The sequence below is a fragment of the Crocuta crocuta genome, unplaced genomic scaffold, assembly GCF_008692635.1.
Source record: "Crocuta crocuta isolate KB4526 unplaced genomic scaffold, BGI_CrCroc_1.0 scaffold35, whole genome shotgun sequence".
Taxonomy (NCBI): domain Eukaryota; kingdom Metazoa; phylum Chordata; class Mammalia; order Carnivora; family Hyaenidae; genus Crocuta; species Crocuta crocuta.
The window spans coordinates 7,592,558-7,618,360 of NW_027530625.1; the positions used below are offsets into that span (position 1 = coordinate 7,592,558).

The 25,803-nt window shown below is 52.5% G+C and overlaps 1 protein-coding gene across 1 annotated transcript in view; it reads left to right on the top strand.

Annotated features, from left to right (window-relative positions):
* PRRC2B (proline rich coiled-coil 2B) overlaps positions 1-25,803 on the top strand; it is a 60,509-nt gene that overhangs the window by 17,160 nt on the left and 17,546 nt on the right. Inside the window, 9 exon segments of the mRNA XM_077768473.1 lie at positions 418-539; positions 1,432-1,574; positions 6,714-6,804; positions 9,917-10,109; positions 14,490-14,805; positions 16,573-16,796; positions 18,931-19,126; positions 24,025-24,241; positions 24,909-25,803. The exon segment at positions 24,909-25,803 is cut by the window's right edge and continues 791 nt beyond it. Coding sequence (XP_077624599.1) covers positions 418-539; positions 1,432-1,574; positions 6,714-6,804; positions 9,917-10,109; positions 14,490-14,805; positions 16,573-16,796; positions 18,931-19,126; positions 24,025-24,241; positions 24,909-25,803 — 2,397 coding nt within the window.

Consider the following 25,803-nt stretch of genomic DNA (forward strand, 5'->3'; position numbering starts at 1 on the left):
GAAGGCGGAACCTACTCTCGCGCGGTCGACTGTCCACCTCGGTTCTCCCTCCCAGTGTCCTTGCCCTCAGAGTCCCTGCCTTGGAAGTGTCCGTCCCTTCCGTGGTTTCCCTGCCCCCTCTTCAAATCTCAAGGGTCTTTGGCTTCTTTCCCTGGGGATGTGGCTATTATTTCAGCCTTGGTTCTTTAGAGAAAGCAGAGGCAGGCCTTGCCCTCCACGCCCCAGGGCCCCAGGTTTACTTGCTGACGGCAGGAAAGAGGTGGGGGGGGGGTGGTAGGATTCGCCGGCAAGTTCCAGCATGTGCCTGCCTCTTTTCCCCCCATTTTCCATTTTTTTCCAAAACAAAGTTCGAATGCGAGTGACACTTAGCATTTGGGCCATTACCGGAAAATCCTGTTCATTGACGTTATGTTTCAGATGTGCTCGCCACAGTCATCAGAGAACCAGGGTACCGTGGAACGAGGACCTTTCCCCCTCCCCCAGCTCCGCCTTGAGCCCCGTGTCCCTTTTAGACAGTTCCAGATGAATGACCAAGATGGGTAAGGCTGCTGCGTTAATAGTCGTGTGTGTAGACACTGCCCCAGGCGGTGGGATCGCACAGCTTCGTGGGCTGGTGCGTGAAGGTGCCTTAGCTCCTGGAGACCCGCGGTGGACGTGATAACCAGCATGGAGCTCCAGCGGGTGGGGGGTGGCGGGGAACGAGGTCGGATTCTGACGGAGTTGGAAGTTTCAGGTTGTGCTTGTCGCTCCTACGCTAGGTGTTAGCGCGGAGTACATAAAACTGAATGAGGCCGGACTCTCGAACTTGTTTGTCCCGTATAGGTTTCTTTTATTTTTTCATTATTACTGTTTTTTTTAATGTTTATTTCTGAGAGAGAGAGAGACAGAGTATGCGCAGGGGAGGGGCAGAGAGAGAGGGAGACACAGAAACCAATGCAGGCTCCAGGCTCTGAGCTGTCAGCACAGCCCGACGCAGAGCTTGAACCCACGAACTGTGAGATCATGACCTGAGCCAAAGTCGGAGGCTTAACCGACTGAGCCCCCCAGGCACCTCATTAAAATTTTTTAAGTTTCTTCATTTACTTTGAGAGAGACAGAGACTGTGCGAGTGGGGCAGGGGTAGAGAAAGAGGGAGACAGAATCCCCAGCAGGCTCCGTGCTGTCAGCATAGAGCCCGACGTGGGGCTCGAACCCACAAACCTGTGAGATCATGACCTGACCCGAAACCAAGAGTCGGACGCTTAGCCAACTGAGCCACCCAAGCACCCCCTGTTACAGGTTTTTTTGTTGTTGTCAAAGGAGAGGATTTAAGTATTAAATGTAGCCGTGAACCTTTGCAGTGTTGGACTTATTTTTGGAAAAGTATTGGCTTTTGCTTCCATCTGTGTACTTGACATGAGGCCAGATCTTTACTCTTCTCGCCCTCGGCAGAAAAGAAAGCAGGCTGGGAACGACTCGGCCCATGCGCCCTCTGAGGCAGCTGGTGGGACGGGCGCCGCGGCCCACGATCATCAACGCAGAAAACCTGAAGGGCCTGGACGACCTGGACGCCGACGCTGACGACGGCTGGGCAGGTGGGTTGTGGGGCTCTCGGGGCTGGGGTCGCCTCTGCTCTCCCGGGCTGAAAGCCCCCGGCAGCACGCTGCATGCCCCTCAGCCACCTCGCCGGTGAGGACTTCCTCACTGAGCACTGTCCCCCACTGGTCTTCTGTCTTGATCTCGGATCCATGGGAGATTTTGTTCACTTGCCAAAAAGACTTTTTGGGATGGGAAAGCTGACCAGAACTGTAGATGGGGTGATGAGCCCCCAGCCTCCCATCGCTTGGCTCCAGCAAGTACCACGCCCCGTCTGCCAACCTGATTGTTTTCTCTTAAATTCCTGTTTATTTGCGTTCGCGTATGTGTTAATTCCACTGCCCATGTTAACAATGCGGTTTTGACCAGCGGATACGTGTGCGCCGGCCCCCCTGCCCCACCTCTTCCTGGGGCCTCCCCCTACTGAGGGCAGTTCCCTTCTGCGTAGGGCGATCACGGTTCCCTTCAGTCAGCGCCCAGCGGTGGAGCTGTTAGGTCCGAGGGAACGTGTGCGGTCAGGCCTCTGAGAGCCACCTAAACCGTCCTCCACGGTGGCTGTGGGGGAAGCGGGGTCCCCTGCGGCCTCACGACACTTCCACGTGATTAGTCTTTTTAATTTTAGCCGTTCTAGTGGGTGTGTCGTGGTGTCTCCTCGTGCTTTACATTTGCATTTCGCCGATGACTAATGGTGATGAACGAATTTTCTTGTGTTATTTTATTCGGCTCCGGGTATATTTTCCTTTCTCTTTTTGAGCGGTGGGTTACAAGGAAGTCATGGACATGAGTCGTTGGCCACTTATGTTTTACAAATAATTCCACCCTTGCTTGCCATGTTGGTTCATTTTTTTTTTCTTTTTAGCACCATTTTAACGAGCAAAAGTTTTTTTATTTCCGTGAAGGTTAATTTATGTTTGTATTTTTGTTTTTATGGTTCTTTCTTTTGCATCCTATCTGGAAGTCTTTGTCTCCCCTTGACAGCAAAGAAATTCCCTTATTTTCTAGAGGCTCAGCTCTTGTTTTTGGGTCTGTGATTTACGTTGAATTAACTTTGGTGCATAAGCCAGGAGCTGAGGCTTGTTTTAATCCCTAAGGATATCCCGTTCTGCACTGTTAGTTGGGAGGACTTCCCTCTGCCTATTGAATTGCTTTGGCACATTTGCCAAAAATCAACGGACCAGGTAAGGGTGTGGGTCTATTTCTGGGCCCTGTTTGTGTCCTCAATGTATTGATTCATTCAGGCCACCACCACACTGTCGCTCTATAATAAGCCTTAAAAGTTCAGGTAGCCTAAGCTTTCTGGCCTTGTTTCCTTTCATGATTATTTGACTACAGGGTCTTTTCATTCCCATATAAATTTTGGATCAGCCTGTAAGTGTTCACAAAAAGCCTGAAGGCATTTTGGGTAGGACTGTGTTGACTGTGTTTCTGGATAACTCATACCTCGAATCTTCCATCCGGAAACTTGTGCGAATCTCTGACTTCCCTCAACTCTGTTTCAGTTTTCAGCGTGGAGGTCTTGAACATCTTCTGTTGAGTTTATTCCTAAGTAGGGTGTGTTGTTTGGATGCTGATGTAAATAGCATTGACTTTTTTTTTTTTTTAATGTTCTTTATTTATTTCTGAGAGAGAGAGCGACAACGTGAGCAGGGGAGGGTCAGAGAGAGAGGGAGATAAAGAATCTGAAGCAGGCTTCAGGCTCTGAGCTGTCAGCACAGAGCCCGATACGGGGCTCTGTGAGATCGTGACCTGAGCCGAAGTCGAATGCACAACCGACTGAGCCACCCAGGTGCCCCAGCATTGACTTTTTTAAAATTGTAATTTATTTTTTATTGGGTGTTCTGTAGACAATACAGTTGATTTGTGTGTGTGGACCTTGTTCTAGACACTTTGCTGAAACACTCAGTTTTATGAGTTTTTGTTCATTTCTTAGAATGTCTAAGATTTTTTTTTTTTTTAGGGGGAAAGAGCGAGAGAAGTATACGCATGTGCACAAGTGGGGGAGGAGGAGAGGGAGGGAGAGAATCCCAAGCAGGCTGCACGCTCAGTGTGGAGCCCACGAGGTGCTCGCGTTCCCCACGACCTGAACTGAAATCAAGACTCAGATGCTTAAATCGACTGAGCCACCAGACGCCCCAATTTCTTAGAATTTTCTACATAAACCATCATGTTGCCTATAAATAGGGATGGTTTTGTGTTTCCTTTTCAGATTATATGCCTTTTGTTTCTTTTTTTAAGCTTTTTTTTTTAAATGTTTATTTTTGAGAAAGAGAAAGCGCTAGTGGGAAAGGGGCAGAAAGAGAGGGAGACACAGAATGCGAACCAGGCTCCAGGCTCTGCGTTGTCAGCACAGGGCCAGACGCGGGGCTCGAACTCACAAACCCGAGATCATGACCTGAGCCAAAGTCGGACGCGTAACTGATTGACCCACCCAGGCGCTCCATACCTTTTATTTCTTGCCTGAATGCTACAGTGTGGAACTTCCAGTAAAGTGTTATGTTCAAGGTCTTTGTTCCTGATCTTGGGGAGAAAGTGTTTAGTGTTTCACCGTTAAATCTGATGTCAGCTGTAGGGTTTTGGGTGTTCTTTATCAGATTGAGGGTTTCCTTGTATTTCTAGCTTGTTGAATGTTTTCTGAATCACAAAGGGTATTGAATTTTGTTAAATAACTTTTCCTGTGCTGTGATCATTAAGATTTTTCTCCTTTGTTTTGGTAATCTGGTGGCTTGCATGGATTTCATTTCTCTTTTCTTTTCTTTTCTTTCGTTTCTCTTTCTTTTTTTGTAGAGTGTAGGTGAGTGGGGAAGAGGAGCAGGAGGAGAGTGGGGGAGAGAGAGGAAAAAAAAGAGAGAGAGAGCGCGCAGTATTCCAAGCAGGCTCCATGCTCAATGTTCAGTCTGATGCTGGGCTCAATCCCATGACCCCTGGGATCATGAGCGGAGCAGAAATTGAGAGTTGGAAGCTCAACTGACTGAGCCATCCGGGCGCCCCCACACTAATTGATTATTTTAATGCTGAACCAATCTTGCATTCCTAGAATAAGCTCTACCTTTTTGTATGCAGAGATTCGATGTGCTGATATTTTATTAAGGTTCTTGTCTTCTGTGTCCGTGGTGAGTATTGGTCTCTAATTTTCTTTTTTTAAAGTATCTTTGTTAGCCTCATGAGTTGGAAAATGTTCCTTCTCTACTTTCTGAAAGTGTTTCTGTAAGTTTAGTATTATTTCTCCCATGAATGCTTGATAGAATTCACCAGTGAAATAATTAGGCCCTGGTGTTTTCTTTGTGGTGACATTTGTGAAAATAAGTTTAATTTGAGTAGTTAACATGGCTGCTCAGATTTCCTTTGTTGTTTTGTGTCAGTATCTGGTAAATTGTGTTTTTCAAGAGATTTATTTGTTTCTTATGATTGAATTTATTGGTATAAAGTTGTTGATAGCAATTCCTTTTCCTTTTGATGTCTGTAGGCTCTGTAGTGTTGGACCTCTTTCGTTCCCAGTAATTGGATAATTTGTATTCTTTTTCTTACTTCTGCCAAGGGCTTATGATTTTGTTAATCTTTTACTAAGAGGCAGTTTGGAGCTTTCATTTTCTCCATTGTTGGATTGTTTTCTGTTTCATTTTATCTGTTCGTTTTAATTATTGGGGCTCTCTAGATTTCTAATATAATTCCATTGCAGTCAGAGAGCATACGCTGTATGACTTCAGTTCTTTTCAGCTTACGGAGACTTGTTTTATGATGAAGAAATGATCTTTCTTCATGAATATTCCAAGTGCATTTGAAGAGAATGCGTATTCTAAAGTTGTTGATTATTACGTTCTGTAAATCTCAATTTAGTCACTATGAAGGTTGTGCAAAGCGTCTTTCAGATCTTACATAGGTACTAATATTTTTCTCTGGTCCTCTTGGTTACTGAAAAGGAAACATTAAATTCTCCACTGTGACAGTGGATTGATCTGTTTCTCCCTTTAATTCTATCATTTTCTGCTTCATTGATTTCGAAGCTGTTATGAGGCATATATGTACATTCACAGTTTTTATGAGTGACACATTGACCCTTTGTATTATTTTCAGATGTCCTTTATCACTGGAAGTGCTTCTTGGAGTCTGTCTTGTCGTTTGTTGCTATTATTGCTCTAGTATAAACGCGTATCTTTTCTTTTTTAAATCCTTTTGCTTTCAACCCATTTGTGTGTGTATTTAACTGATGGTCTAGTAGCTGCCCTTGCTTTTTCGTCAAATCTGCTTTGTAATTGTGTTGAACTTTTTACCTTTTTTCAGAGATATAGCGCATGTAACAAATTGCATATACCATAAAATGGTACCCTTTGAAAGGCTGCAATTCACTGATTTTTAGTATATTGACAAGTGTGTGCTACCATTTCCCCTGCTGGGTTCGAGAACACTTCCGTCACGCACGGAAGCAGCACTGTATCATTAACGGTTCTCTCGCTCACCCCATCCCCGCACACATCCTCTGGGACCACTGAGCAACTTTCTGTCTCTGTAGTTTTGCTTATTCTGGACATTTCATATAAACGGAGGCACACAGTGTGGTACGTGATGGAAGCACACAGTGTAGTACATGGCCTTTCACGTCTGGCTTTTCTCATGGGGCTTGTTTTTCAAGGTTCGTCGTGTCGAGGGGGTGTGTGCATTCATTTTTATGGCCAAAGGACTCTTCCTCTGTGTGGATCTCCCACGACTGGTGTGCCCGCGTGTCAGCTGATGGGCACTTTCTGCCCTTGAGCTGCTCAGGTGCGGGGGTGCCCCAGGGCACCTCACACAACACAGCAGCAGCTCACACATCCCACCGGCCAAGCCTCTGTGTTGCCGGATCGGGTGCCTGTCTGGTTTTGTCTGCTTTCGCTCTCTCTTCAGCACCTTCTAATACATTTATCAAATGCTCTGTCCAGATTTAAGAACTGTTCTCTATGGGAAAGTTGATCTGACCGGGTCGCCTAGCTGTCACCTGAAGCCGGAGCTGTCCCTCACTTTATCCGCAGGCTCTGGCTGGGTGGCCCTCCTCCTCGGTTGGGCCGGGACGAGCCCCGACTGGAGGAAGCCCCCCCCGCCCCCCGCACTTTGGTGCTCATAGCGCTGCTGAGACTTGGCTTTGCCCTGGCCCTCCCCCATTGCAGGCCTTCACGAGGAAGTGGACTACTCTGAGAAACTCAAGTTCAGCGATGACGAAGAGGAGGAGGAGGCTGGGAAGGACGGCAGACCGAAGTGGTAAGGACGCCCCCAGCCCTGCCCGTGGCGCCGTTCCCCGGGACTCGACCGTGTGTGTCGGTGCCTGGCACCAGGCCGGGTGCATCGCTCGTCGCCCCGGCAGCCTCACTGGGGCGGATTTGGTTTCCATTCTGCGGATGGGGCAGCTGTGCGGGATGGGAGCCAGGGTGCGCGTCCGGCACGGTTGGCTGGCGGGCTGGCTGCGTCCTTGAGGTTTGAGCCACCGTGCCGGTGTTCTCCTGAGCGCGCGTGTACGCCACGGGTTCCACAGATGACTTCCGTGGGCGTGGCGCCCAGAAAGGGTTCTCTGGCCAAGCAGGCTTAGGAAAACACCGGGGTTCAACTCACTGCTTTACTCCGGGGTTGTGCGTGTTAGAGCACATCCGAGATCTGGGGAGAAGCCCCGTGCGGGAGGTGCCAGGTCTCCTGAGCTTACTCGACCCCCTCAGTCTTCTCTTTTCTGGATCATTTCATTGGGTTCATTTTACTTACGATGCCTTTTGGAAAATACTTCATTGTAGGTGGTGCCTCTGGTTTTTGTCATAATATTAGAATGATTGGCCAGGACTTTTTATTTATTTTTTTTAAGTTTCTTTGTTTTGAGATAGTGCGTGAGCAAGGGAGGGGCAGAGCGAAGGAGAGGGAGAGAGGGAGAATCTCCATCCGGCTCTGTACTGTCAGCACGGAGCCTGAAGTGGAGCCTGATGCGGAGCACGGATCTCACAAACTGTGAGATCATGACCTGAACCAAAATCAAGAGTCAGATGCTTAGCTGACTGAGACAACCAAGTGCCCTATTTTTACTATTTTTAGAGTAAACTGCACCCTTAATGTGGGGCTCAGACTCCCAATCCTGAGATCAGGAGTCACACTCTTTATACACTGAACCAGCCAGGTGTCCATGGCTAGTACTTTTTATTTATTATTATTAAAAAAAAATTTTTTTAACATTTTATTTCTGAGAGGGAGAAAGAGAGAGAGAGCATGAGCAGGGGAGGGTCAGAGAGAGAGGGAGACACAGAATCTGAAACAGGCTTCAGGCTCTGAGCTGTCAGCACAGGGCCCAATGTGAGGCTCAAACCCACGAACCATGAGATCATGACCTGAGTTGAAGTCGGATGTTTAACCGACTAAGCCACCCAGACGCCCCAGTACTCTTTAAATAGTACCTATGGCTGCTTTAATTTGACTTTTATTTGTTTGTTTGTTTGTTTAGAATACCAGCAAATAGGAGTGCTTTTGTATTCAATTGCCTGTGTCCTTTGTATATTTATTAGACTTAACCGTATTTCTTTTAAAATGTGATTAACGTTATATATTTAGGTATTAATGCTTTGATGCTTTTCCTTTTTAAGTTTTTTTCTTTTTTTAATGTTTATTTATTTTTGAGTGAGACAGACAGGCAGAACACGAGTGGAGGAGAGGCAGAGAGAGAGGGAGACATAGAATCCGAAGCAGGCTCCAGGCTCCAAGCTGTCAGCACCGAGCCTGACATGGGGCTCGAACTGACGAACTGTGAGATCATGCCCTGAGCTGAAGTCAGACACTCAACTGACTGAGACACCCAGGCGCCCCTTGATTTTTCCTCTTGTCTATTTTATTGTCCATAACTGTTTACAGGGCCAAGTCTGCGAGTCTTGTTTTTGTTTGTTTGTTTGTTCTGTTTCGTTTTGTTGTTATTCGATGTTCCTCACTTCAAAGCCCTTCCAGAGGGAGCTGGTAGTGACCTTCTGCTAGTTTTTCTCTGATACACAAACAGTTAACTAATGGAGGCCTCTCTAATTTATTTTAACGCTGTGTGATTTTTAACTGAAGTTTTGGATGCACTTGGGAAATATCTTGTGGGTCAATTCTTGGAACACTAAGCTGAGAAGGGATTGTGAACAAGAATTTAAATCGAAGGCAAAGACATAAAATTTTACCGACTTCTGGAATAGCAGGACAGCCTGTCCTTGTTGTCTCTTTCCGTTGATGTGAAGTGAATATTCAGCTGAAAGAGTTAGGCATGGATTTGGACGCAGCTTTGCTACCATGACCAAGGACATGTCAAATTGAGAGTCCCCAAACCACCCCCCACCCCGCCGAACCTGACCTTTTCTTGGTGTTCTTTGAGTTCGTTGTGAGTCTTCTCCTCCAGGCTCTCAGGTCTTCCTTACATCTTGTCTCCCACCCGCGACGGGCTCCTGACCCTTCCTGGGTCCCATCCCTTCCGGGTCACGGGACCACATCCTTTCTTTCCCGGACCCCGCAGGGGCCAGCCGGCTCGCCCCCTGCCTTCCCACAGCGCCCTCGTCGTCTTTCCTGGTGGGTCCGGAGCCGGGTGGTTTCAGCGCCTCCCAAGGTGACTTCGGGAGGCACTCGCATCTCCCCTCCACCCTGTCCACGCGCGTGTGCGTGGACACACGCAGACACGCACGTACTGGCCACACCTGACTCCCTGCTTTTGTCGGAACTCCTGGGTGGGTGCTGGGCACTTGTTTTGCATAAAAGAGGTGCTTGGTCAGTGCGCCCGCGTGCTTTCCCCCAGCGCTTTGTTTCCCCGGCGGCAGGTAAAGGGGAGCGCGGCGCACATCTCCCTTCCCTTCGAGCCTCCCATTTGGAACCGCTCTCTTTTCTCGCATTGCGTCTGCTTTGCCTTCCTCCTCTTGGTCTCTGTGTTGGCATCGTTCAGGGCTCCGTCCTTGGCCGTTTTGAGGAAAATCGATGGGGCCCGTCCTCTGTGCAAAGCGCAGGGAAGGAGCCCTAGGAGGAGGACAAGGACATGCCCCTGGGGCTCCCCTCCCTCCTGGGAAGACAGCCCCCCAGCCCCTCCGAGACTCCGTGTCCAGCCATTTAAAATGGGGGTGAGGACTCGTTTTCCCGCAAACCGAGTACTGGGTGGGAAACATCCTGTCCGGAGCTTTGTGTGGAAGAGGGACTCGGTAAATGGTGGTGCCGGATTTTGGTGTTCCGGGCGTGTGCTGTCACCCGTGAGGAGCTGCCTGGGTCTGTTCGAGGGACGGACACTGGTATGTGGACAGCTGGCTTGGGAACCCCTGCGGCCCCGTGATGGGGAAGATCAGACCACGCTCGGCCTGCCTGGGGAACTCATGCTCCCTGCGGTTTCTCCTAGGAACAGCTGGGACCCCCGACGGCAGCGGCAGCTGTCCATGAGCTCTGCGGACAGCGCCGACGCGAAGCGTCCCCAAGAGGAGGGGAAGGACTGGGGCGAAGCAGGGGGCGTGGCCCGTGTCGTCCGGAAAGTGCCAGAACCGCAGCCACCTTCTAGGAAGCTTCACGGCTGGGCATCTGGCCCAGACTACCAGGTACCGTGGGCGCTGGCGGGCTTCCGCGCATGGGCTTAGCTCGGGAGGTGCACACGGGTACACAGAAGTCCTCGCCGCGTTATAATTTAAAAAAAAAATTTCTTTTAAAATTTGAAACAGTTACAAATGCACAGAAAAGTGGGAAGCGCGATGCAAAGAATATTTTTCTCTGAACCGTTTGTAGAGTCCGTTGTCAGGCCCTGTCACGGCAGGTCCCGTTGGGTCAATTTTCTACCTCCCGGGGAACTACCTCGGTCAGAACCAGGAAGTTAGCGTGGATACAACACTGCCCTCTGATCCTCAGACCCCGTCCGCCTTGTATCATTTGTCCCGTGGAATGTTCCGGAAGAATCTGGGTCAGAGTCACATACCACCTTCAGTCTTGTATAGCCCCTCCGCCTTCCTTAACTTTCATGACTCGGACACTTTGAAAGCAAGTTGTTTTGTAGAACGCGCTCCAAGTGGGGTTTATCTGGTGCTTCCTCATGATTAGGTTCAAGGTTTCCATTTTGGGCTAGAATCTCTCAGAAGTGACGCCAACTCTTATTTCATCCCACCAGGTAACCGTGATTCCACTCTGTCCACCTGCTGACAATCTTCACTCTGATCTCTTGACTAAGGTTATAATGTCTGCTAAACTTCACATTGTAGGGTTTTTCTCTTCCACATTCATAATTGATCAGAAGTTTGTGGGGAGATACTTTGAAACTATGAATATCCCATTTCTCATTAAACTTCCAAGTTTCTTTATTTAAAAAATTTTTTTAATATTTGAGAGGGAGACAGTGTGAGTGGGGGAGGGGCAGAAATAGAGGGAGACACAGAATCCGAAGCAGGCTCCAGGCTCTGAGCTGTCAGCACAGAGTCCAGCATGGGGCTCGAACTCACAAACTGTGAGATCATGACCTAGGCTGAAGCCAGACGCTTAACCGACTCAGCCTCTCATGTGCCTCTCAAATTTATTTGTTTATATCAGTGGGTTATAATCTGTTCCTCTCATTGTTTTGAAGCCCCAAGTATTTTTGTTGTGAGCCTTCTCAGGCTGGTGTCTGTCCTTATTCCTTATGCGTCTCCATCCTTATTGAGCAAATCCCTTGCTTTCTGATTAGACAAGCTTTTTTTAAAAATGTTTTATTTCTGAGAGAGCGAGAGAGAGAGAGAGAGAGGGGCAGCGTGAGCAGGGGAGGGTCAGAGAGAGGAGACACAGAATCTGAAACAGGCTCCAGGCTCTGAGCTAGCTGTCAGCACAGAGCCCGACACGGGGCTTGAACCCACAAACTGTGCGATCATGACCTGACCCAAAGTCAGACGCTTAACCAACTGAGCCACCAAGGTGCCCCAAAAGCTTTTATTTTTTTTCTTTTTTCTTTCAAAAAAAAAAAAAAATTTTTTTTAATGTTTATTTTTGAGAAAGAGCATGAGTGGGGGAGGGGCAGAGAAAGAGTGAGACACAGAATCCGAAGCAGCTCTAGGCTCTGAGCTGTCAGCACAGAGCCCAATGCAGGTCTTGAATTTACCAACTGTGAGATCATGACCTGAGCTGAAGTCGGACGGTCAACCAACTGAGCCACCCAGGGCCCCCCCCCCAAAATTTTTATGTTTTTGTTTTTTGTTTTAAGTAAGCTTTATTTACACCCAGCATGGGGCTTGAACTCATGACCCTGAGATCAAGAGCTGCACAGTCTACCTACTGAGCCAGCCAAGCTCACCAGGAGAAGCTTTTCTAAGCTCATTTTGTCCTTCCCCTGCCTTGGTCTGGAATCTGCCCTTAGGATATTTAGAAGCCAGCCTGTGGTCACCAGGTGCTCACTGCTCCTGGGCGCTCTGGGTGGACAGAGTGAGGAAATGTGTGCGTACACGTACACACACGTCCGTGTCTTTATCACTCCCGTGTCTGTGTGGACGGCCATGAGTCCGTGGTCCAGCCGAGGCCTCTCCCACTGCGTACCCGTAACTGCCCTCTCCAGCAGGGGGACGTGTGTTCCCGTTGTCCCCGGCATTCACACCTACTCCGTCCGTCCCCCGTGTGTGACCAGTCTCCCACTTCTCCCCCAGCCTGTCTCCCTCGCAAAGGTGCCCTCCTCCCTCCCTCAGCTGTCAGTGTCCTTGCCCCAGCCCCACGGGGGCCCCGGATCTCCCCGCTGGGCCACCTCTCCTTATGGATTCCCTCCTCACCCAGCCTGGTGGGGCTCTCAGCCCCCCACCAGCCGTGTCTCCACGCAGACGCCCTCCTTGCCCTGCCTGGGCTCTGACCACATGCTCGTAGCTACCATGAGTCTCTGGTGCCAGACGTGCCGCCCTCCAGGACTTCACGGCTTCGGGACTGAGGTGTGCAGGAGGCGCGGTGTTGGGGTAGGAGAGGCATTGATTTGAAGATAACTTGGCAAAAAATAAAACAAACCAAAACTTGCCTTTTTTTTTTCTTTTTTTTTCTGAGAGAGAGAGAGGGAGCGAGAGAGGGAGGGAGCTCAAGCAGTGGAGGGGCGGGGGGCGGGGGGNCAGAGAGAGAGGGAAATCTTAAGCAGGCCCAGCGTGGAGCCCAACTCATTGCTCGATCTCACAACCGTGAGATCATGACTTGGGCTGAGATCAAGAGTCAGACCCTTAACTGACTGAGCCCCCCCAGGTGCCCCAAACTTGTCATTTTTCATGCACTTTGCCATTTAAGGGACTCTGGTTCCATATCTTATAAAATGAAAATAACCTGTATTTTCATGGGTTTTTTTTTTTTAATTAAAAAAAAAAATTTTTTTTTTTTTTTAAATGGAGAAAAAGGCACTGTGCAAGGTACGGGGGAAATAGAAAAGAAACAAAATTGACATAGAGCTAGAGCACCTGGCTGACTCAGTCAGTTAAGCATCTGACTCTTGATTTTGGCTCAGGTCAGGACCTCACACATTCATGAGATCAAGCCCAGTGTTGGGCCTGGGATTCTCTCTCTCTCTCTCAAGTAAATAAACATTAAGAAAAAACAGACACAGAGCTATTCTTGAAATCACCGTGCAGCTAATCCAAATTTCACTCATATATTGAGGTTGGTCAGTATTCAAAGAAGGTTTCATTTTGATCTGCTCCTGGGAACACTGAATGGCCTGAGTCAAGAAAGGAAAAATATAATCGTATGCATTCAGGTTTCTGAAAAGTTCAAATATTTTTTACAGTGTGGAGCCTGTTAAATGGTAGCTCCCGTTAGGGCAGTTCAGAAGGGCACGTTGGAAGTCTCGATGGAAGCATTCATACGCTTTGAATGCTGCTCATTCCTCCCTGGGAGCGTTGGGGGGTGGGTGATGGTGAATCTCTACCGCGCCACCGTGCACGGCATTAGAGAGCAACGGACAGGGCTGGTCAAGGGCAACGTGAAGGGAAAGTGCACGCTTCAGCCCCAGTTACATCGTGTGAAAGTACTTAACATGCCTCCCAAGTTAGAAGCTCCTGATCTTTGACAGTCGTCCCTGTTGTCTCTGGATGAGAAGTTAGCTTTCAGGAGCAAAGTCCTTGACTGCGGTAAACGTGCGGCACAGGGCTTTTGTGGAGGGTTCGGGACCATACCAGCGAAGGCCCAGTCCTGGTTCGTTTATGTTTGAGGACTTGTGACAGTCCTGTGGGTCGGTGTCACTGGCACTCAGAGTGGGACGCTGTGTGTTGTGATGATGGTCACCTCGCCGGAGTTCCCGTGGCCGGGGGTTGGCTGGACTTGGCCGTGGTCTGTGCTGTTGCATATTCTTCGTGCTCTCTGCAGACCAGGGAGAAGCCTGCCCGGTGAGGAGTGGGCTTCCCACTGTTGCTGGCCAGTAACTGGCCACCAGTGAGCGACTCAGAAGTGGGTGACATCGCCAGAAGAGGTGTTTTTAGATGAAGCGTCCCTTTGTAACCTTTAGTCTCACTGCTTTTTAACTTTTCATACCTCTTTGTTCCCAGAGGCTTCTGTATTTTTATGGGAGAAAGACTAGAGCCGTTTTGCCACTCGAGGCAGGAGCGTGTGGTCCCTCCTCCCGTCCGCTAGCCGTGGACGCCCTAATCCTGTGTGCCCGTTAGTAGTGGCGGGGGCGCCCGGGTGCTGTTTCCCAGGTCGGTCACTGTGCAGAGCATTGTGTACCTCCTTCCTTGCACACCCGCCGTCCCGATGGCCTCCTGTGTCCCCAGCTTACACGTGGGGAGCTAAGTGAAAGAAGGCTGGCGCTTGCCCGACCCCACTGCCGGCTGGGACGGGGCCGGGCAGGATGGAAACCCAGGTCCAGCGAGCGCGTGACTGCTGCTTCTCGAAGCTGCCCAGGGGTCCTGGGAAGGAGACTGGATCCCGCGGTGGGGCGGGGGGGGGCTGGGGGGCGCGTCTCCCGGGTTTGGGGCCTGTCGTCCCAGCAGACTTGGTTCTCTTGGCAGAAGCCCTCGCTGGGCAGCGTGTTCCGGCAACAGTCTGTCGAGGACAAAGAGGAAAAGCCCGCCCCGAGGCAGAAGTTCGTGCAGTCGGAGATGTCCGAGGCCGTGGAACGGGCCCGGAAGCGGCGGGAGGAGGAGGAGCGCCGAGCCCGGGAGGAGAGGCTGGCCGCCTGCGCCGCCAAGCTCAAGCAGCTGGACCAGAAGCGTAAGCAGGCCCAGAAGGCGGCCGAGGCCCCGAAACCGGCGGAGAAGGAAGTGCCCCGGTCTCCGGGCACCGAGAAGGTGTCCCCGCAGGAGAATGGCCCTGCTGTCCGCAAAGGCAGGTGCTGGGCCCCCGTCCCGCGAGCTGGGCACCCTGGGCTCTTTGCGCCGCCCTGTCTTCCTAGCTGGCCGGTGGTGCCCAGCTGCGGGTGCTGGGAAGCACCGGCCTGGGCCCACATCCCGTTTCGGGTTCTAGAACCGGCTGACTATGGCCCCTCACCTCCCTGGTGCCCGTTTCCTCATCCGTAAAATGGGCCAGAATTAGTGTGCCTCTTCTCCACATGCCGAGGGGCATGTGACATAACGTACGGAAGGCGCCTCGTGCAGCTTCTGGATACGCAAGGTGCGCGCGCTACCCACCCCGTTGCCCTTCTGTGTGTCGTCACCGTTCTCGTCCCTGCTGCTGCTCACCCAAAGATGCAGGTGGGGGAGGGCCTTCATATAAGCACAGGGTCCTTTGAGTTCATTTAAGAAAATCACACAGTGGGACGCCTGGGTGGCTCAGTCGGTGAAGCGTCCAGGTTTTGATACCTGCTCAGGTCATGATCTCAGGGTTCACGGGATCGAGTCCGGAGTTGGACTCTGCGCTCACAACACGGAGCCTGCTTGGGATTCTGCACCCCCCCGCCCCCGCCCCTCCTTTGCGTGTGCTCGGGCATGTACACACACTCCTTCTCGCAAAAAGGAAGGAAAAAAAAATCACCAAGTACCTTTGTGACATTGGGAGAAGCCTGCTCGTTAGAGTACGTTTCTCTTGGCCTTACTTCTGAGAGGGATGGGTCGTGTGGCCCCATAAGAGAAGTTGGGTAGCACCGCATGACGGAGGGTGTCTGGTAGCGGTTGTAGAGCGCTGTTGGCTTTGTTCTTTGCGACCTTCTTAAATGAACTAAACACAACTCTTTAGGAGAGAAGGCCCAGTGTTAGTTTTCAGGCCCTGAAAGCTGCTCAGGTGGGTCATGTTCATGGTCATGGTCTGCTGGTCCTCAGCCCCCTTCTGGCCAAGGAACTCTGAGAAACTGACCACTGTCCTGCCCATCACCCCCCACTGGGGCCCGAGTGCGGCCCGGGCTGGGTCTCCGTGCTCGCTGAGATGGGCAGCGGAGAGTCCAGGGAGCGGGCACCGTGGTGGGAGCGTGGTCTTCGGGGTGGGCCTGGGGGCTGCGTGCACCCCTGTCCCGTGCTCCCCTTGCGCTGCACGGCCCGGTCCCTGAGGCTTTGCGTGGGGGTTGGGTTGTTCCCTGCAGTAAAATGAAGAATGCCCTTGTCACTGCTACTTCAGTAAAGCTGAAAGAGGGGAAAAAAAGAGTAAAGCTGGGACTGGGCAAGGGAGAGGGACTTTCCGAGCGAACGCAGATGGGGATTGTGTCAAGCACTTGGTACCGGCCAGGCAGTGTTTTAAAAAAGTGCCTTGCATGGATCGTCTCACTTGAGGCTCACAGAGGCCTGTGGGGCGGACAGAGTCGCTGTTCTCTCTTTACAGATGAGGCCGCCGGCCAGGGGAGGCGCGGTGACTTGCTGGCCACATGGCCTTCGGCTGCGTTGACTCGCGGCACTCGGGTGTTGGATGTGGGTCATGGCCCAGCTGGTGGTTGCTCCCATTTATTGGCAAGGGGTCCTTGTCGTGAGACCCTTTCTCACCCTGAACCTCTGGTGGTTCACCCGACCCCTCGACCCTCAGCTCTCTCGCCTCCAGCGTGATGGCGTCGTGGGGAATCCGTGAGCTCACGCACCGGCCGTGCCGACAAAGAAACGTTTGCTGCACACGTCTGGCTGGCCCGGCTCCGGGGAGCTCACCGCTGCCGTCTCTCTCCTACTTGTCCTCTAGGCTCCCCTGAGTTTCCTGCCCAGGGAGCCCCCAGCACGTTTTCTGAAGAAGCCCCCGCAGCCCCTCCGGCTGTGGCTCAGAGCAGCAGCAGCAGCAGCGAGGAGTGCGCCAGGGAGGCTGGGTCCCCCGCACAGGAGTTCAGCAAGTTCCAGAAGTCGCTCCCTCCCAGATTCCAGCGCCAACAGCAGCAACAGCAGCAGCAGCAGCAGCAGCAGCAACAGCAGGTAAACAGAAGGTCACTTGTTGCCGTAAACAGATCTGACTGTGGCGTGGATGCCCCTCCCCCGGTCCCTCCCCCTTCGATGTAAAGACACAACTCGAGTATGCCCATCACTGGCACGGACGTCAGGAGCTGCACCTGAAAACTTAGGGCCTTGGAAGATGAGCCCTGGCTGTTTCTTGTTTTTCCGAGCGGTTTCTCCCATGGGTGAATAGCGCTGTGGTTGTTGCAGCATCTTGCCTGGCCTGGCGCTGGTGCGGCGGTGTTAGAGGCGTGCGCGCTCACTCAGTGCAGTTCGGCTGAAGGGTGGTGTTTTCATGCGGAGCAGCGCACCGTGGCCTCTCCTTAGGCCAGCGATGCCCACCCTGGGACCTTGCCAGGGAGTGAGGAGGCCCGGGGGCACTTGGAAAGCTGGCAGAGAGCTGTGCTAGCTCTGGGTTAAGGATGGAGGGAGGTTCGTAGGTGTTGAGTTGAACTGCTGTACGTTCTGAGCCTAACTGTGCGGCTTCTCTGGTCGGGTGTGGCCTCTGATGGGCCAGGTACAGCGAATCCCAGCCTCCGAGTGGCAGTGAGGGGCTTGTGGCACCTGCAGTGTCGTTTACCAGCGTGACCGGTGTCTCTTTATCGGTGTTCCATGAGCTTTCAAAGGGACCTGCTCTTCTCCCCGGAGAAGAGTCCGGGGCTGAGGGGTGTGACCGTACCGATCTCTGGTGGCCAGCTCACAGCGCTGTTGGCCATGACGTGTGTGTCCCAGGAGCGCTAAATGCAGGGCCAGGGGATTACGGACAAGCAGTGCACTTGTGGGGGAAACGGATGAAACATGGACATCACGTGGCCCCGCAGCGAGATGTGCAGTAAATCGTTCTTGATGGCAGCCAGCCTGGTTGAGAACGTGTGCACCTTAGGGAAACAGATCAGGATCTCCAGCCTTTTTGGGGATCTCACTTAGTTGCCTATAAAACCTTCACCCCAGACCCTCCTTCCGGAAGCTCATCAGGTCCTGAGCTGTAAACACGAAGCTGCGTGCCTCGTGTGTTTTGATGGTGTCACGGCGTGAGCCAGCATCATGTGGCTGTTCGCCGGCTTGGTGGAGAACCACTGATCGGGGGGGGGTCTTGGCGTGACCCCAGCCAGACACGGCAGCGAGAGCTCCTCTGTGTAGCGCTTCTGGGGGGCAGGGGCGGGGAAGTCCTTCCTTAGGAAGGGAAAGGTGTCTGAAGGCACCAGGACAGCCGAAGGAGCCTGGCAGCCAGACTGTCTCTGGTCAGGTTCCCTGGGGGCCCGGGGAGGGAGGAGGGGGAGCTCTGGGCGGAGGCCCCCAGCCGAGAGCTGTGTTTTGTGAGTGCTGGTGGGCGCTCACGGAGCCATCCAGCCATCCGCGGAGTCCAGCCCGGCCCTCGTTCACAGATGGGAAGGGTGTGGCCGGGTCTGCTTTTCCTGTCTGACTACACCTGCCTCCTGCCAAGATCCTGATTCTGAGCGCCCTTGAGGGGGCTGCCCCTGAGGTCACTGATGGGAGGGCCAGGGCTGGAAATGAACCCTCCCTGGGTCTAGGGCCAGCTCTTGAAGGTTTTGCTGATGTTCATCCGTGTGTACACGGAGTTTTCTGTGTGCCGTGGCTGGCGGTAGGCTGTGAGGATACGACAGTGAACTTGGTGTGGAGTCGCTTACGGTTTTGTGAGGGGGACCAGTGGCACAAAATGACCACCCGTTGTTAGTGCTGCAGAGAAGGACCGGTGTTGCAGAGCAGAGGGAGGGCAGAGTTTTAAGCAGAAACCTGAAGGAAGAGCAGGGGTGGCCCGGGGTGGAGGCAGCAGGAAGCCTCCGAGACGGAGGGCCCAGTGTGTGGCCAGGGCCCCGGGTGGGCAGGCAGCCGTGTGCGGGGCCGCTGGCGGCTAGTGGGGCGGGTCACGTGGGGCCTGTTGGGATGGGGCTGTTCCACAGAGAGCTGTGGGGAGCCACCAGAGACCCCTAAAGCCAGGGGTTAGTGTGAGTGTGTGTGTCTGGTACGTGTGTGTGTCTGGTACATGTGTGCATGGGGCATATGTGTGAGGGTGAGGAGCGTGTATGTGTGTGTGTACACACACGCAGTCTCTGCCCCGAGGCCCCTGTCTGACCTGCTCTCTCTCTCCGCCCAGGAGCAGCTGTACAAGCTGCAGCACTGGCAGCCGGTGTACCCACCACCTTCCCACCCCCAGCGAACCTTCTACCCCCACCACCCCCAGATGCTGGGCTTCGATCCCCGGTGGATGATGATGCCTTCCTACATGGACCCGCGGATCCCCCCGACTCGGGCCCCCGTGGATTTCTACCCATCTGCCCTCCATCCCTCGGGTAAGCAAGCCCCAGGGGGCCTCACCAGTAGAGCCCAGGCTTAGACCCGCCTGGATTCCAGCCTGGCTGCTCCCGTAAGTCACGTGGCCTGTCGGGGGTTTTAACTTTGCACCATGAGGGTATGTGAGCACCAGCCATGCAGAATTGCTAGGCTCAGTCCTTCTGATTTTGTGTTCTGTGTCGTTTTAATTAGTTCCGACGGCCCTGCAGTGTCCTTTGTCCCTCTGTGCCTCCCCTTCCTTCCCCCTTCCCTCCCCTCCCCCTCCCTCCCCTCCCCTCCCNNTTTCCCCTTAAGGATCTCTCTTTTCCCATTCTTCATGTTTTTTTGTGTCTTCTCCTTTTTTGCCCTTGATTTCTCCTTCCCAAGCTTTATCTAATGCCATTTTTAAAAAGCACCTTTTGGGTTTCGTAATTCCTTTATCTTTTTTGGTTTTTATTTCATTAATCTTCCTCATTAATTCTTTTGAAATTTTCCATTCTTTTGTAATTGTGTTGAGTACTTAGCCCATTAATTTCTGACTTTTAGATGTAAGTGTTCAAGTATCACTCTGGCTATAAATTGCCGTGGACAGGAGTTTTAAGATACAGCATTTTTCCTACTGTACGGTTTTCAACATTCATCAGATTTTGATTTGTGACCTTTCTTTGATTGACGGGATTTAACGGTAGGTCATAAATTTTCCAAATACAGAGCTTTAGGAATATCGCGATGGCGTTAACTTCTAACGTGGCTGTTCTGTGGTCAGACACTGTTGCCTGTGTGATCTAGAACAAGGGTCAGGGAGCTTTCCTATAAATGCCAGATGGTAAATATTTTGGGGCTTTGAACAGCTTCTCCATTTTGCTGTTGTAGAACAAAAATGACCAAGGACGATGGTGATTGAATGATCCTGGTCGCTTTCCATTAAGAGTTTATTTTTAAAAACAGGTGGCGGGTCTGGTTTCACTCTGGGGCTTGCGAATGCCAGCCAGCTCCCGATCGAGATTGCTTGCCGTTTCTGGGGATTTCCTTTGTAGGCCATTACATACTCTTTTGCTTAACATTCTGCATATTCTTAAAAAGAAAATTCTCAGGGGCGCCTGGGTGGCTTAGTCGGTTAAGCGTCCGACTTTCGCTTAGGTCATGATCTCGCAGTTCGTGTGTTTGAGCCCCGCGTCGGGCTCTGTGCTGACTGCCAGCTCAGAGCCTGGAGCCTGTTTCAGTCTGTGACTCCCTCTCTCTCTGACCCTCCCCTGTTCACGCTGTCTCTCTCTCTCTCCTAGAAATAAATAAAACATTAAAAAATTAAAAAAAAAAAGAAAGAAAGAAAATTCTCCACTTGGATGCGGTCCATTCCATCGAACTTGCTGGCTGTGCTGTGCAAGTTTCTATTGCACCCATCACAGTTCCTTAGCCCCGATCACTTGCTAAGAGGTGTGTGAGAATCTCCCACTGTGACCATAGGTGTGTCGGATCCCCAAGCCTGTCGGGCTTCGCTGTGTCTGGAAGCAAACAGGTTTGGACTGATGGTCTCGTTCTCCTTACCCCCACGCAGCACCCTGGCCTCCTCCACCGTGCTTTCTACCTCTCCTGGCCACTGCGTCTGATATTAAAGTCATCGTTCTGGTTTTCTTTTGATGAGGACTTACTCAGTATCTTTTTTCCATCTTTCTACCGTCCAGATGTTTATAGGTACGAGATGTGTATAGTTTTAGCCACTCTGAAATCTAGGACTATAATTGCCAAAGTGCCTCTCTTTGGATTTGGGAGATCGCTACATTCAAATTTCCTACTCTCCTATTTTATACTTTCTGTTGATCTTACCTTCCTGTACTTTCTTCTCCTTCCTTTTTTTGGATCAAGTTTTCCTATACTTGCGGTGGTTTTACTTCCGCCTGATGTTTCTACTGAGTTAGTGGTCACGGGATGTTCTGATCCATGCCTGTGACTGGCAAAGGCCGATTGGCATCCTCACCTTTCACCCGAGCGATGAGCTTATCATTCTGTCTGTCTTCTGTTTTTTTCCCCAAGAATTTTAGCTCTTGTTTCTATGCCACCAGATTGGCCACTCTTTCTGCTGCTGCTTGCAATCTGTGCTTCTGCAGACTCGCCTGTCCCTGATGAGTTCTTCCTGTGTGTTCCTTGCGGGCGCGGTACGCTTCTTCATGAAGTACATTCTGTCGAGTTCTTCAGGAAATCTTCCTGGCAGTAGGTTTTCTTCGCCTGAAAAGCCTTTAGGATACCCTTTGGCTGGGTGCAGCGTTCGGGGTTGGTCTTTCAGGACCAGGGAGGTAGTGGTCCGTTTTCTTCCCACCCCCATTGCTGCCGGGACGGATTCGTGTTCGTGGAATCGGCTCCGTGTGACCTCTGGCTGCTTTAAGATCTCCTCTTTCCTCTGGGGTTTCATCTCCGCGTGTCACGTCCGTTTTCTCTCCAGCTCTGTCCAGTCTCTCTCCTTCTAATTTGATTGCCTAGTGAGTTTGTTCAGTGACTATTTTTTTTTTTTTTTTTTTTCTGGAATTTTTTTCCTCAAATCTGTTTTGTGCGTGAGCATGTCATAGGTTTTTCTTAAGTTTTTAACAACTTTTTTTATGCTTTTAATAACTTAAAGCCGAATTTCTAGGGTTGGTTAATCTGTTACCTGAAGCTCTCAAGCACGTAACCCTGTGTGCTCACTGGGGGCTAGTGGCGGGCAGTTCCCACACGTGCTTGTGATCGTGGGTTGTGGGCTCATCTTCAGCAGTGCTGGATTTGTCGCTGGGTCCAGTATGGCTTGAGTAGAGAGTCCGTCCCCCCACTTCGGTTTTCTCTGGCCAGCCCCCGTTAGTCTCACTTGGGAAAATTCTGGACCACTCTCGGGGTGTAAATCTAAATTTTTTTAAAACATTTTTTATTTATTTCTGGGAGAGGGAGAGAGACAGCGTGAGCAGGGGAGGGTCAGAGAGAGGAGACACAGAATCCGAAACAGGCTCCAGGCTCTGAGCTGGCTGTCTGCACAGAGCCCGACGCGGGGCTCAAACCCAGAAACCGTGACCTGAGTCGAAGTTGGATGCTTAACCGACTGAGCCACCCAGGCGCCCCTTGAGGTGTAAATCTAAACCCTTCTCCCCACAACCTACGTGAAAGCCAGCACCCTTATACATTACTCGCAGCAAATGATTTTTCCATAATTGGCCCATGCCAAGATACAAGCTCACTGGTTTCTTTGTACTAAAGAGCATATACACATATATTTTTTTTCATGTTTTTGTTTGTTTTGAGAGGGGGGTGGACCAGTGTGAGCAGGGAAGGGGCAGAGAGAGAGGGAGAGAAAGAATCTCAAGCAGGCTCCACACTGCCAGCGCAGAGCCTGACGTGGGGCTCGAACTCATGAACCGTGAGATCATGTCCTGAGCCGAAATCAAGAGTCGGACGCTTAATCGACTGAGCCACCTAGGCACCCCCAAAGAGCGTAGCTTCTTAAATCTGCCTTTGAATTGAGGGCCTTGCCCTTCCAGGGGCTCTGTGTTGAGCAGCTTCTCCATCACAAGGCAGAGAGCCCCATCCCCTGTGCTGTGGGGGGTTGAAGAGCGAGCCCGTGGTTACTGGGACTGACAGGCATGTTGCCCGGCTCCCCTCCAGGAAGCACTGGCTTGCAGTGCTGGCTGTGTCTATGGGTTCACAGCTCCCTGCGGGTTTCCTGTTTTCTGGCCAGATTATCTCCATGTAAAAGCCATGTAGAATGTGTGGCTGCTAATAAGCTCTGTGAAGAAGGTATCTAAAAAATCAGATCTTTTTCTGTGCACAGGCTTAGGCCTGATGAGACATTTAATTTCTGCACCACCTCGCTCTGCACTCTCCCCAGTTGATAGATGTGGATAGACAGGCCACGATGCAGGGGTGGGTGCACACTCTCTCCCCTGCTGGCTTCTATCTGGTGGGACCGAGGTGTCCTCTGCATCTTAATCGCCTCAGGCCAGGTAAACTGTTCATTGTCATCTGTGCATTCCCTTATCTCCATTGGCCATATAAAAAATGGAGTGTGGCGGTCAGTCCCAGGGCTAGAAATGAAAGGAACTGGGGCACCTGGCTGGCTCGTTCAGTGGAGCATCCGACTGTTAATGGGTTTGTGGATTTGAGCCCCGTGTTGGGTGTAGAGATTACTTAAAAATAGAATCTTATAACAACAACAACAACAACAAAGGAACTGATGAGGCGCCTGGGTGGTTTAGGCAGTTAAGTGGCCGACTCCGGCTCGGGTCGTATCTTGCAGCTTGTGAGTTCGAGCCCCATGTCAGGCTCTGTGCCTGCACTCAGAGCCTGGAGCCTGCTTCCGATTCTGTGGCTCCCTCTCTCCCTGCCCCTCCCCTGCTTGTGTTCTGTCTCTCTCTCTGTCTCTCTCAAAAATAAACATTAAAAAAAAACACAAACCCAAAAACGGAAACCAGAACCGCTTCCTGAGGCCCGCTCGGGGTTTGCAGCAGGCAGACTCCAGCTCGCAGTCCGCGTGCTTCTCGGGCACAGCTGGCCTTGCTCGCGCCCGTGCGGGAGACCTCGGCGCCTCTGCTCGCACACAGCCCCTCGCTGCTGGCGGGTTGAGCTCTCTAGCCTTTGCAGACACGATGGGCTCTCTAGTTGGATATTTCCAGTTTCCATTCGCCAGTTGGGTGCACCCTTCAGCCTGGGGTTCCGAACCCCGGAGCTCAGCTCGGACCTCACAGGTCTCAGCATCCATCTGTAGACCCCTCCTGTCACGTGCACACGCCCCTCCTGAGGTTCCGTGTTAAGAGAACACACAGAGCCTGGTGGTGGTGAGCAGGTGGGGTGCTGCGATAGGGGAACTATGGTCTCCTTTGGGCCTGGGGGTCGCCCCGGAGACTGGAGTGCGGCTTTCTGCACTCGCCGCCACAGGTTCATTGCTTTGCCTTGCCCTCTTCAGGACTGATGAAGCCCCTGCTGCCCCAGGAGACCCTCAGCGGGCCTGGCTGTCGCTCTGAGGACCAGAACCGCGTGCCCCCGCTGCAGGAGCGGAAAGTGGCCGCCCTCGATCCAGCCCCGGTGTGGAGCCCAGAGGGCTACATGGCCTTACAGGGCAAAGGCTACTCGCTTCCGCAGCCGAAAGCCAATGACACTTTGGCCATGGACGTTCACGTCAGGTGAGATGGAGCTCGGCCCTCCTGGCCTGCAAGCGAAGGCAGAGGGTCCCAAATCCTGCTGCTGCGGGGCCCTGGGAGGAGGCGCTGGCCCCGTGGGCAGTGTCCCCGTGGACGGGGAGTACGAGGAGGTTTGCCTGAATGCTTTCCTGTGAGAGGTGCTCACCTGCCGGGGGCGGGGCCGGCGGCCGAGCAGAGGTCCTGGGGCAGAGGCAGATCTGCCGAACCGGGGATCGGGGCGAGGGGTGGGGTCTGATGGGGCCATGTGCCGGGGTCGTGGCTCCTTCCTGTCCCAGTGGAGCAAGCTGGCCCTGCCGGCCCAGGGCCCCAGACTCTCCGCGGACTCCCAGGCTCCAGCTTGTCGCTTGAACCAGAGGACTGCCAGCTGCTGCTCCTGCAGGTGGTGCGCTGAGTGCGCCGGCAGCCCCCCCGCCCCCCACCCCCCGCCGTCTCCACTCTCGACTCCAGGGGCCACCGGCCAGTCCGTGGCCCAGCAGCTCTGAGACGTGTTTAAAGATAGAGCAAACATTGGTGCTTGTGCTTTTTTTTTCATTTTTGTTTCCTTAAAAAAAATTTTTTTTTTCTTTTTAAAAACTAAGCTCTGTGTTCAGCATGGAAACCAGGAACCAGGCTCCAATCACATTGACTGATTTTTCTGGTTCCTTTTCAGGAATGAAAGCTCTTACTCTGCCCCCCCCGGAAGGTCAGGGGGCGTAGGTGCCCAGCGCGATCTCCTTGAGGAGAGAGGGGAGGAGTTCTTGAGTGCTTTTGACAAGAAGGCCCAAGCAGACTTTGACAGCTGTGTCTCTTCTCAAAGAATAGGCCAGGAGCTTTTGTTTCCACCCCAAGAAAATGTTGAGGAAGCAGGTGCGCCTGGGGGTCACAGCCCAGACCTCCGGTGTTCCCCACTGGAGCCCGACTTTGCCCCGGCCGAGAAAAAGCCAGAGTATAGCAGCTGGGACGTTAGCCACCCTCCAGAGGCCACCGACGCAGCCGGCGGCATCGAGAAGGGGGCGCCCCGGGAGGAGCCGCCTTTTAAGGTCTCCTCTTGGGAGAAGGAAGGGAGCCCCGGCAAGCAGGCGTCCCTGGAGCCCGAGTGGACCCCCGAGCCGCGGGGCCCCAGCGGCCAGCACCAGGAGCAGACCAGCAGGACGCGGAGGTCGGGACCCATCAAGAAGCCCGTCCTGAAAGCCCTCAAGGTGGAGGACAAGGAGAAGGAGCTGGAGAAGCTAAAGCAGGAGCCGGGGGAGGAGGGCGCCCGCGTGGCCAAGGAGACGGGGCCAGCTCGCAAGGCGGAGAAGGACGAGGATGAAGAGAACGACCCCGCGCTGGCCAACTCCTGCCCCTCCCCCTCCCCCGTGGAGGACCAGGGCTCCGCCCGCGCGCGTTTGGGCCGCGAGGCCGGCAGGTGTGATGAGGACGAGAAGCCGGACAGAGCCTGGGAGGGCAGACCCTCGCGGGAGTCCAGCGACACCCCCCCGACAAAGAGGAACAACTGGATCTTCATCGACGAGGAGCAAGCCTTCGGGGGCCGAGGGCAGGCCCGGGGCCGCGGCCGCCGCTGC